Below are 12,641 nucleotides of genomic sequence, written 5' to 3' on the forward strand. Positions count from 1 at the left end.
CTGGAAGCAGACCAAATCCATGTAGTTGGAGAATGTAATCCTGTGGTAAGGAAAATTGTTCTCTTACACATTCCACATACAGACTCGCTCAATCGACTTCAAATTACACCTTGTCTGTGTTTTAATTTTTTATGTGGTCATTACAGAGGAAATGTAATTTAATATTGTTGCTTTGTCTTTCAGGATTTTCCCTTTAAAATCAAAGCGAGACACAACCTCGAGTACATTCGCCAGTTTCCTCATCTCAGGTGTAGAACAAATGCCTTTAGCTCCCTGTTGAGAGTACGAAGCGAGGCCACTACAGCAATTCACTCATATTTCAAGGTTAGAACGTCAGTGGAAGATTTTTTAACAAGATGCAGGGTAAGACTTTTTGTATTTATCTATTTGTTTTGTTTTTTTTTCCAGGAAAATGGCTTTGTGCAGATTCACACTCCAGTCATCACATCAAATGATTGTGAAGGGGCAGGGGAGCTCTTTCAGGTTGAGGTGAGTATCTAAAGATGTGTTAACAAATGTTCTTAAAGTCAAGGCACTATGCTGTAAAGATACCAGTATTTTAGCTGTCTGCGAATCCCGTATGTCGATGATTTATAAGTGGTGTTCACCTCCGGTGCGTGATTGTCAGTTAAAGCTCTGATGTGAACAGACGGATTCATGATATTGTTCGAAGCCGCAAAACCTCTGCTTTTACCACAGCCATCGGGCCCAGAGGCTGAGGAAGATGAGAAGTTTTTCTCTGTCCCAGCCTTCCTGACTGTGTCTGGTCAGCTTCATTTGGAAGTGATGTCAGGGTGAGATAAAGCATATGAATTCATTTTCTAGTGATCATCTGCACATTTTTTAAAATTCACATATCGCTCTCGTATGTTCTGCCTCGGGAGGCAAAATGCACATACACTGGAGCACATTTCTAATTATGCCTTGTCACTCACACTCTTGCAGGGCTTTTTCTAGAGTCTACACATTTGGGCCAACATTTCGAGCCGAGAACTCCCAAAGCAGACGCCATCTGGCTGAGTTTTACATGGTGGAGGCCGAGGTCTCCTTCACACAGTCCTTAGAGGATCTCACCAAGGTTTGTCCTCGAATACAATATTGCCTCTATGATATGGATCAAAGTAGGGCATTTGCTAACATCTAACAGCTTGTTAACTGCTTTTCACTCAACCTATATCTGTGCATACAATAGATTGATTAGTTACCTTTCTGGAAGCCATTGTGTTCTAGTCATTTTAACACTATGAAATGAAACTGTGAAATTTCAAAAAAAAAAAAAAAATTTCACTCTTACCTTATGTGACTTTTAAACTTGCCCTTGTGCACAGTTGCCCAGCAGAGCTTTAATTATTAAACTGGGCCCACTCCTTAGGTCATGGAGGACATGTTCAGATCCGCCACAGAGCATGTCTTGGCACACTGTGCAGATGAAGTGGATTTGTTTCACAAGCATGTGACTCCTGGACACAGGGTGAGTCCTGAAGGAGACTTATTAAACTTGGGAACATAACCTGGCTCTTTACACCAACCAGCCGCAACTTCATCTGACTTCATTATTATCTCAGCTTACTTCTTTTCCCTATTGTATCCGTACACCCTAAGGACACCATAGACGCTATGTTGAAGAAGAGATTCCCCGCGTGAGTCTCTATATTTCTAAAAGTATTATAAGAAAATAAATCAGATAAAGAATAGAGTCAAATGTTGAAGGCCTTGTGAATGAATGATACTATCTCAGTCTACTTTTAGGATCACCTACAGTGAGGCTATAGACATCCTAAACCGCAGCTCTCAGAAGTTTGACTTCCCAACAGATGTAAGTGATGCTGATTTTATTTTCTCCTCGAAAGAGCCGACCTGATATCTGCCCCTTCTGTATGTTTGCTACTAACGCTATCATTCCACAGAGCGCCTCGTTGACCTTAGCTACTCTTTTTCTACAGTGGGGCTGCGACCTTCAGACAGAGCATGAGAAGTACCTGGTGAAACATTGCGGCAACATTCCAGTCTTCGTCACTGATTATCCTTATGATCTTAAGCCTTTTTATGCAAGAGACAACCGGGACCATCCTCAGCATACAGTAGGACGTGGTTACACTGTTAAAAATGCAGGGCGAATCAATAATTTAACCACTCAGCTCCTTCCTTGTAATGTCGGTTGGGTTATCGATTTGCATATCTGAGCTGACTGTGAGTGTTGGTTGTTCGCAGGCGGCCGCGGTGGACCTTCTAGTGCCAGGAGTTGGAGAGCTCTGTGGGGGCTCGCTGAGAGAGGAGAGACCGGAGCTGCTGAGGGCTCGGCTGGAAGAGTAAGAAACACACATTCCGGGGGATATTGGAAGGCCCACTGCTAATATACAGTTTTCAGTATATGCTTTAAATTCATTGAGGTCCAGCATGACCCCTGCATTTGACAAGGTTTGCAGTGGCTGGTTAAAATAAAAAAGAGTTTTCTATACCACCTTCCGCAACATATCGAGCATCTTTTCTGTAACTTCTTCAGATGAGTTAGCAGGTTTTTTAGCCCCCTGACTCACCGTACATATTCAGTGGTTGGAGAACTACAGGATACAGTTGATGTTTATGTCGCATACACATTAACATTTATGTATTTTTATTGTTCATTTAACATAAAAGATCATAACTGAACGATCAACATTAACCTTCTTCGTACTTCACATCTTCGGTGGGAAAAACTGTCGGCCATTTTACAAAAGGCAACATCAGCCCAATGCGCTGGTGATTTTATCTATTGCTCTAAGTTCAACCCCTAATACTTTATGTACACCACCTGTTCTTAATGCACCCTCAGTTAGATTCAGAAGAGAGAATCTGCAGACAAACTTAGTTTTGTTATTGGCACATGGATTGATAATACATGAAAATGATGCTAGAAAAGCATATATTGTAGGTCTTGAGTTTATGTTTTGACTAAAGGCTCTTATATTAATTATCATTCTTTTCCAGGGCTGGATTAGAAGACACGTACAGCTGGTAAAAAATAAATAAATAAATAAATAAATCATAATAACCTTAACAACATTTTAAAAGAATCACTCCGACAGAGCTCCAATGCTATTTTTATTTATTTGCAGGTATCTGGATTTGAGACGTTTTGGCTCTGTCCCTCATGGTGGCTTTGGACTGGGATTTGAGCGATATTTGCAATGCATTCTTGGTGTCGACAACATAAAAGATGTGATTCCTTTCCCTAGATTTTCCCATTCTTGTCTTCTATAAAACACAGTTCAAGCCTAGTTTTTTTTTTGTTTTTGTTTTTTTTTTAAATCAGTGTAGTCTGTTTTCACTGTCTGGCAAACATTAAATAAATATATCAAAATTGTTGTAATTTTGTGTTGGTTTATAAAATATCATTAAAAATGATCTGCCCCTGTAATATGAAAACAATGAATGTTGTTTTTATATACGGTAAATCATATATCCTCTGTGTCAAAATGGAATTTAATTTTTAGCTTGAACCCGTTGTGCATGGCTATGATAACACATTTCATTCCTCCCCCGTTTATTTTTTGTGGTTTCTCAGGGAAGTGTTTAGTTACATCATATCAGCCTATGTCTTTTTTTTTTTTTTTACCTTTTCAGCTTCCATATCTAAAAATATGATTTTTTTTCAGAGCAACTGTCTGGTATTTCAGTTTACCACCAGATGGTGCTTTTTTCCCCCCATTCCGACTGAGAAAATGTTTTTTTTCTTTTTTTTTATTCAGTCCATAACAGCAGCTGCTGACTCTTTTAATATAATACCCCTTTTTAAAGAACAGGGGGAAAAAAAAGGAAATCATCTCTGTTAGTTATGATTGATACTTAGTTACATTTGGTAAGGTAACAACACGGTTTGATAACTTGGAATGAGACACGTTTGGGTATTTGTTATGAAACAGACTTTCCCCACCAACTGTTCTGTGTCGACGGGGACAGATCGTGTAAATCGATGGGTCCGCCCCCTCCCTCCACTACTGGAACTCTTCGGGACCCCGGGGCCGCTCTGTGGCGAGCGGTTCTCCCATCCTGCTCATCCCTCCGCAGCCCATCCCTCTTTTTTTTTTTTTTTTTCTTTTTTTTTCTCTTGCTCGGTGGGCGTGGTATGAGTCGGGAAAACAAACTGCAGACACCCTATGATACTTCCTCACCCTGCATCAGTTGAGTTTGCCCGCGGCTCCTCGTCAGCTGTGACCGTGTGCGATTCACCAAGAGTCGAGTTGCACCTTTTTTTTTTTTTTTTCCCCTTTCTCTCCCCCCCACCACCACCACCACCACCACCCCACCAACTGGGCTTTTGCGCCCCGGTTGTTTCGCCCAGTGCCACCAGGAGCGACTGGCAACATCTCCGACTAGCACTTACTCTTTTTACTTTTTTTTTTTTTTTTTTTTTTTCTTCCTCTCCTCTTCTTCATCAAATGGGGGGAGCAGACTGCACCAGCGGGAGACGAACGCCGACAGCACTTTGAACGGGCAAGGCTTCGGGAGCCGACATGTACTAGTGACAGGCGGCAGTTGTAGAGCGAAGGGGGGTGTGTGTGGGGGGGGGAAACAAACCGCAGATCACCGACGAAACATGAGCGGCGGAGAAATCATCTTCCAGGGCTGGCTGAGAAAGTCACCGCCGGAGAAGAAACTCCGAAGATATGTGAGTGAATTACACTTTGGCTTTGTTTCTCTGTGAGTTCGACTCCGCAGAAAGTGGCAGAAATTTTTCTCTCTGCATTTCTCCCTCTGCCGAGTCGCCGACCCTCGTATTTCATTCGCCTGCACCTGGAAATACGCGGTGTCGAAGTCAGGTATTTAAAAGTCCGGTGGCAGCAGGTGCTTCCCACTACCATCCCGGACCTCTGCTCTCTTGCCAGTGACCTACAGGAGGCACCACGCATCATTCTTGATTCACAAGTAGGGTCTCAGACCTCCGGGTTCCTAGAAATGTGTGTTTTAAATGAAAACGCGGTTGGGCTACCCACCGTGGGGTCCTCCGACAGCATGGAGGTAAGCCTGTGTAAGACCGGACAGCTGTCTATAATTCTGGCTAAATGGCTCTCAGACACACACACACACACACACACACAAACTGCTCTATCTGATCATGATGAGGTAATGTCTAATCAAGCACTGATGTGACCAGTTTTCGTCTTGGCCAAGCCGACTAATATCACAACAATAGTGACAACTGCCCAGCATTTGAGAGCCCCGCTAAGGCTTGGTAAGCCCAGACTGCTAGTCTCACGCTGGGTGCCGGGCAGGGGGAATGGCTGCAAATCAGATAATAGGATTTATGGAGGCAGATAGAACCATGAGACAATCTCCTGTAAATACAGCTGTCCACTGTTTATGTATGGTGTTGCATTACCAGGCCTCTCCATGTTCCTACTAGCTGACTTTGCCATGATGTCATCTCCCTGTTTCATCTGGAAATCCATCTTTGAATGTCTTCAAATGCAACCCCCCCCCCCTTTTGTCCTGTCATTTCCTCATTGTCTTCCACTTAAAGCTGGCTAATGTTTACATAGAGACCACCGTGGCCAGTATGGAACAGCAGCTGCGATAGTACAGAGGAATAAACTAGCTTTGTTCATAGCAGTACTGTATAAACAAGGAGAGCAAAAACCCTCACAAGGCATAATGGAGCAAACATAATGGCCTTTCTCAGGCAAGAGAGCGGCCAGAGCAGCCTCTCAGCCCTTCTCACCCTGCTTCTCATCCTGAGCAATAACCTATAAACAACTACGCACACGCTCAGTCTCAGCCAGAAAACAGTGTCATGAGATGGAGCGTCCAGAACAGGCGGACTTGTGAATGCGATAATCTGTCCATCTGAAATTCCTTCCACTTAAAGTCGGGCTATGGACAATCGGGGCCATTTACGCACCAGATTTGCTGTCATCTGACATCGTTGACGTCCTAATTGTAGAGCGATATTTTCAGATACCACTTTCACATACTCCCAGACATTCCAGGCTGAAGGTGTGCTGTGTCTCTCAAGGAACATGGTGGCAAGGTTGATCAGTCATTACAGTGGAATGAGCTGAGGATGCGTAAGGACTGTATTGTTTTTGGAGCCCTAACTCGAGCTCTCAAAAACTGGTACTACCACCGCAGGGCTTGCATGCAAATCGTATGCAAAATCCGGGAGCAAAACACTTATGGCAGTTGAAGCCTGGATGCCACCGGTGGTGGGGACGGGACACAACATTTTTATGCACAGTAGCAAGCACGATTAGTCCTGGTTAGATGTTTTACGACTGTTTACATATGCGATTAACTCCAAGCAGCGACTCGCTTTCTTTTTTTCTACAACTGCTTAAGCGCGCAATGAACATAAGCTTTCCGTGTCCTCTCCCACCCCACAAAACAACTGATAGCGGGAGCGCGTGTAGTCACTTTTCACTGGCGCTGCGTCCCCTCCAGGGAAAACGGCCGCGTATCCTATAGCCCCAGAGCTGCTAAATGAATCACTTGGTCGGAGATGATCTCCTCTTGGGGGCTGAACCGGGCTGCAGAGGTGGGCAGTGTTTTAAGGGTAGGTGGGAGTGGCCTGGCTGCTTTTTTTGAACAATGTCCAGAATAAGCAGAAGGAACATGAAAACAACTGACTAATCCAGCACTTACCCAGTGCCTCTTGCATAGTTCTGTTAAGGTTATTTTACTCATCAGCCAGTGGTCAGACGATACGCTTCATCATGTCTGCTACACTACACCCAAAAAAATCTTTTTATCGGTGGCTGCTGCTTAGCCAGCAACCTGTGACCTGTCAGATCAGTATACTGTTAAAATACGTTCGTTGGCAGTAGCTTATCCTCCTTGACGTGTAATAAACAGAGGGAATAGAAAGTTATAAAGTTAAAGGAAAACCTGGGTGAGGAAGAGGCAACAGGTACACCTCTCTGTGGTTTCCAGTGTTGACATATGCTTCATAGTAACTCATCGAATCATGCGCGTATGAATTGTACTTTTCACGCACAATATGAATCATACATGCAACGTGTCATACTGTAAACAATTTAATTCCTGCTCTCAGGCTGGGATCGAGCTACTGTTGGCTGAACCCTCCCATCGGTCCATTGTTGTAGCTGACATCACAAACATGTCTGTTCACATACAGTAAAGCATTGCCACATTCCAGACAGATCATATCGGCAAGGTGATAGCTGCTGCTTCTGCTTTTCCGCCACTGCCAGTTACAGAGGGCTTCACCATCTTGCCCTCGTGGATGGTACGCAAGAGGAGAGAGGAAGAGAGGTGGTGGTGGTGGGGGGGGGAGTCAGTGAGTTTTTGAAGACAGGCATGGCAAAGCAGCAGCAGCAGCAGCAGCAGCCTGTGTCCCACTGTCAGCTGCCGGGTCTGCTGTTGTTTTGCAGAGGGGCTTTGGGAAGTCCTTGCCCTCAGAGGTCAACTGAGAACGCCTCCCAGTTCCTGCTTTGACAGACACCCAGCGCTCAAACAGACATTTTCCTTGTTCCACTTTATCTGTGGGCCCTCATATGGGCCTTTCCCCAGAAGCTACAAAACTTGGGTGTTTATGTGACTGCAGTATCAAAGTCAGATAAGTTTATTATTGCTAGATAGGTTCACTTAAAGGGACTCTTGTGATCAACATAAGGCTGCAACCTGTGATCGTTTTCCATTGGTTAATCTGCTGATTAATTTTAATCTAATCTAATTTTTATCAGCAAAGTGCCTTACTGAGGTTAAAAATCTCCTTTAGCCTGATTGATTGATTATATTCCTTTGAGTAAAACGTGTCAGAAAATAGTATGTAATGCCTGTTACAATCTCCCTGAGCCCAAGGTGACCTCGCATTTCTGGTTTCGCGCGATCAGCAGTCTAAAACCTAAAGCCCTATATTCTCACATTTAAGAGGCTAGAAACAGGCAACGTTTGACAGTTTTTTATTTCTTGACCTAGCTATTAATCTCTAATCAAAATTGTTGTCGATTAAATTTCTGTAGGTCAGTGGGGTACTCTCTTCAGCCGTGCTTTGACGGTCTTAATTGACGTAAGACTTTTTTTCTTTAACATTCACCGTACAAATCCCGAGGTGGCCTTGTTTGAACCTTTGTCATAATATCCTGTCCTTTGCCATGAACTCTGTACTAGCCTGTGTGTTTTCTGTCCAAAACTTAATTATGGCACCAATAGCAGATGCCAGACTTCCTTCGGATGGTACCTACAGGAAGTGTTGTGACAGAGGTCCAATGACAGGGAAAAGAAATTAAATTGGTCTGTGAGTGTATTAATGTATTTCCATCTATCAAAACTCTATCAACTGATCTTAAAATAGTGCTGTTTGGAGGGAAATTAGATCCCGTTTTTTTTTTTTTTTTTTTTTTTTCATGCCTCTGCGCTGACGACAGCCTGGCCCGGAGGCATTGTGTTTTTGTCTTGTCCATACGTCTGTCCGTCCAACTCTCGTGAATACCGTATCTCACGAACGCCTAGAGGGAATTTCCTTCAAATTTGGCACAAATGTTCAGTTGGACTCAAGGATGAACTAATTAGATTTTCATGGTCAAGGGTCAAGGTCACTGTGACCTCACAATACACATTTTTGGCTATAAGTCAAGAATTTACACACTAATTATGACAAAATTTCACAAAAATGTCCGATAGGATAAAATGATGAAATGATGACATTTTACATCCAAAAGGTCCAAGGTCAACTTCACTGTGACATCACAATTTTCTGCAAAAGCACTTTTCTGGCCGTTATTTATCGCCATAACTGAGGAAAAGAAGGGGAGATTCTGACCATATCTCACATCTGGTCAACTGAATTGGTGACAATAGTCTTGGGTGCCCACCTTGAAACGGTGGTGACTGTATAGATCTTCTGTGCTGCCGGTTCAAAGATGTGTGTGTGAAGCATCTACGTATTAGAATTTGTAGCTTCTTTGCAGCAGAATCCACATTTGGAGCATTGTCTACTGTCATGGCTGCAACTTCATGTTCTTTCAAGATCAGCTTTTATTGGCCAAGCATGTGAACACATACAAGGAATTTGGAATGCGACTATTTCAATTTCCCCCCCAAAAATACACTTTATACCTTTTTTTATTAAATTCCTTCAGAGTCTTCAATCTATACGGCAAATGGGTATGTGCAGACATGGCTATAAACTGCAGCTTGGCTGGTTGGTGGAAGCTTACCACTGCGAGGCAGTAATTCTAGTCTCTTGTAATTTGGACCAGCAGTGAGAATGCCTTTTACCTATTTGCTGAACTCTCGGAGAGTACACTGTCACAGGGGTGATGGTTTGATCTAATGTTGCTAAAAAATAAAAAGTGAGTCCGACTACAACAACATGGATCACAAACAGCGGACCTTAACAACTTCTTGGAGCAATCCAGTTTCAGTTTAGACCTCTCTGCTGATCCAGGCATCATAAATGATTGCGGTTCAGAAAAACATTGTACTACTGAGAGTAGTTCATTTGGCATTTACAAGCTGTAGTTTGATGATAGTGTGACTGTAACAACAGCAGCAAAAATGGCCATCAATACACAGATACAGTATATGGCTTGTTTATTGTCCACTCAAGTGTGTACTACTTTATCAAGATCGTAACCCACCTACTAAATGTACTATCATGTAGTATTGTAGTATTGTTCCAATGAAGGGCATCTGTTTTGTTTTTTTTCGTTTTTTTCTTTGTAAAGAGAAATCTAGTTTCTGCACTGCTGATGTTTACATCCAAACATGAAGTCATGTACAGGAATCATGCTACTAGCTGAAGCATACATGTCATATGACTATCATTAGATTGGCCTTCTGAGGCAAATGTACTTTGCAGTTATGTGATGTGAGTTGGTGGAAATGCCTTTTGGCTTCCTGCTTGGCAGCATGTGAAGTGAAACTGAGAATGATCCAAAAAGTCACTTAAGTATTATTAGTAAGAGCAAAAAACAGTTTTAATTTATTTTCAAAGTCCCGAATGCCAGTGCTGACATCTGAGGTTTCTGTGGGAGGTACTTGCTCGTGTCTTGTACTGTGTGGCAACTGAAAACTATCTTTTTTTTTTTTTTCTTTTGCATTTATTTACACAGACACGGTTGAATGAGCACATTTGCTCTTTTTGGCCGCCGCCCTTCTTTACATTCAAAGCAGTTACTCACAGCTGATGAGAGCTTCCAGGGCCTTTTTGACAACCCCCTGAGCACCTCTGTTTGACCATGTTCAGTTTATATGCACCATGATAGTAGATGTTGATGGATGGGAGACTGCTGGTTTCACTCCTGTCAGACGCCAGTTTGAATTTTCGGATCGTAACCTTCAGGTCACAAGCCCGCATATTTTATTGGTGTTATTCAGCATATAACACCAAAAAAATATGCAGGGCATCTCTAATCCTTCATAGAATTACAAGATCATCATGGTGGCCATTAAAGGATTTGATTTGTTCACTTTTATTTTTTCCTAAACTATGCAATTTTTTATAGCTCACATAGCCCTAAAAATAAAATTTAAGATAAACATACTTTTAACTAGTGAAAGAAACATTGCTGACTACAACTCTAGACTCCTGTGCAAATGCTGTATATGTAGGTTGCTGTAACCATTACATGATTGCAACTATCTTATCTTTTATAAAATAGGACAGAAGAAAACATGAAAATGTCCTTGCTGTTCCATGAATAGTGTTCTACATATTTGGGTTGTGATTAGCCCTTAAGGGTGCCACTCACAAAGAGGTAAACTATTTGGGGAGTGATAATCTTTTTTTTTTAAAACAACAACAACAAAAAAAACACATATTCCAATGGTACAAACATGGTTAGATATATTTAACTATAAATTCGAGGATCTCTGTCTGTCTGTCTGTATTTTGAATTTCTCGACAACCGCCCATCAAATCGACTTCAAACTCCACGGATGTATTTCTGAGGACCTAAGGAAGTGTAGACTTTGAAGTTTTTGGACGCATCGCTTTTCTACATGTTACTTGACGCGAAGAAAAAGGCAGAACTACACCACCGCGTTAGTGCAGCACCCGGACAGTTCACAGCGCGGACATGCCAGGGTTTGAAGAAAAGGTGGATCTCGACTGCGGCGGCCCTTTCCTACACAATCACCCACACGCTGTCGGAGCGGAGCAGCCAACTCCAGCGGCAACAAACGAAACTGACTGACCATAAACACTGCAGCCTGGAAAGGATTTCTAGCAATTAGCCCCTACCAATAGCCACATTTTGCAAGGGCACTGCACTAGTACATACATAAAAAGGAAAAAGGGAAATTTATTTATTCTGGTAACATTTGTGGGCACAATATATCGGTCATCTTGTTGGTATGAGGCTTTCAGGGACCTATGTGCCCCAGAAAAAAATGCAAAAGAGATATTTGACCAGATGATTAGCAGGTGATGAACTCCGAGGCACACTCCTCGCGTGGAAAACATAACACACACGGTAAAAGTGCATTGAAATGGCACCGGCCAAAGTGACCATGCCATTTTGAATATTGGCCAAAATTTTGATTGTGTGCCGTTGAAAATATGTCTTATGCACTTTAAAAGTAATCCCTCTCTTGGAACATGCTCACAACCCTGAGACACATTGTGTTTTAAGTGAGGTGGGAGTTGACATTCACTTTAGTTTTTATTTGAACCAGCCAAGGACACGGTGTGATTTATGGAGGCAGGTGCATCATAAGATATAAATAAAATTTGACTTGACTTGAGATATAATTGTCACGCTAACAGCTTTCAATATGCTAAAATTAGGGTGATGTGATTTGTTGTCTTTCCATTTCATGTGAAACACTTTGCTTTGGTTATAGTAGTCAAACTGAAAACAGCTACAAGCCCATACAAGTTTCCCCGATATAGCAGTGATAAATCCTCTTATTTAAGAAGCAGTGATACAATGGAAAAAGCAAGTGTTTACGTGCTATATTTAAATCATTTTCTTTCATGAAATCTTCAAAACAGCTGATGAAAGTGAACTGCATCTCAATAATCATAATCTTTTTTTGGATTGTTCAACTCTCCCTCTACTTAACATCAGCATTGCTTAGATTAGGGACTTGTTTCTTCTGACAATCCAGACAGTGTTGAGTCATTCGACTTAAATTGTAGGAACTGAAATTTCATACAGCTGGAGCTCAGATAAGAATAAACTCTGAGTAATGTAGCCAGTGTACAAACACAGGCTTCACTGGAACACAGTGAGACAAAATAGGACAGTGTTATCTAAGATTAGCGGAGACAGTGATGCCGATCGCTGACCTGTGTGAATCCAAGGTTTTTCAGGTTACATAATGCACCCACTGGTATATTGCATCTTGGAGGTTCACAACCCCAAAATATAGACAGTAGAGGCGTTGGACATTGAGTAATCTAAATGCTATAATCTGATTTAATCTCATTAATCCATTGCTCCATCCAATACGCTTTGTTTCAGTCCTGATAAATGATTAGCTCAGCAATATGTCCCCTCTCTAATTTGCTTTATTTAGACGTTCTATTGTTCCATTTCGAAATTTCATTAATTTAGTATCTGCATGTTGCAGAAGACAGGAAGTTCCCCGGGACTGCAGAGTTGTGTTTGTTTACACAAATGCCAACATGGCAAGTGATTCAGGAAAAGACGAGAGTTTTTACGGTGACTTGGGATACTGCTACTTACAGAAAGCAT

The 12,641-nt window shown here is 42.1% G+C and overlaps 2 protein-coding genes across 3 annotated transcripts in view; both read left to right on the top strand.

Moving 5' to 3' along the window:
• Positions 1–3,266, top strand: part of nars2 (asparaginyl-tRNA synthetase 2, mitochondrial) — a 5,480-nt gene extending 2,214 nt beyond the window's left edge. The window contains exons 3-14 of the mRNA XM_040130827.1: positions 1–45; positions 184–324; positions 409–489; positions 700–794; positions 946–1,078; positions 1,373–1,471; positions 1,603–1,640; positions 1,750–1,816; positions 1,944–2,081; positions 2,212–2,309; positions 2,968–2,994; positions 3,096–3,266. The exon at positions 1–45 is cut by the window's left edge and continues 76 nt beyond it. Of these exons, the coding sequence (XP_039986761.1) occupies positions 1–45; positions 184–324; positions 409–489; positions 700–794; positions 946–1,078; positions 1,373–1,471; positions 1,603–1,640; positions 1,750–1,816; positions 1,944–2,081; positions 2,212–2,309; positions 2,968–2,994; positions 3,096–3,240 (1,107 nt within the window). The 3' untranslated portion in view covers positions 3,241–3,266. The remainder of the gene's footprint in view (positions 46–183; positions 325–408; positions 490–699; positions 795–945; positions 1,079–1,372; positions 1,472–1,602; positions 1,641–1,749; positions 1,817–1,943; positions 2,082–2,211; positions 2,310–2,967; positions 2,995–3,095) is intronic.
• A 1,251-nt stretch (positions 3,267–4,517) lies between these two features.
• The window catches only part of gab2 (GRB2-associated binding protein 2), a 37,904-nt gene continuing 29,780 nt past the window's right edge, over positions 4,518–12,641 (top strand). The window contains exon 1 of one of the 2 annotated variants that reach the window (XM_040130824.1): positions 4,518–4,648. In XM_040130824.1, coding sequence (XP_039986758.1) covers positions 4,577–4,648 — 72 coding nt within the window. In that variant the 5' untranslated portion in view covers positions 4,518–4,576. The remainder of the gene's footprint in view (positions 4,649–12,641) is intronic. The other variant, XM_040130823.1, reaches the window with a different exon arrangement.

This window comes from Xiphias gladius, chromosome 7 (assembly GCF_016859285.1).
Source record: "Xiphias gladius isolate SHS-SW01 ecotype Sanya breed wild chromosome 7, ASM1685928v1, whole genome shotgun sequence".
Taxonomy (NCBI): domain Eukaryota; kingdom Metazoa; phylum Chordata; class Actinopteri; order Istiophoriformes; family Xiphiidae; genus Xiphias; species Xiphias gladius.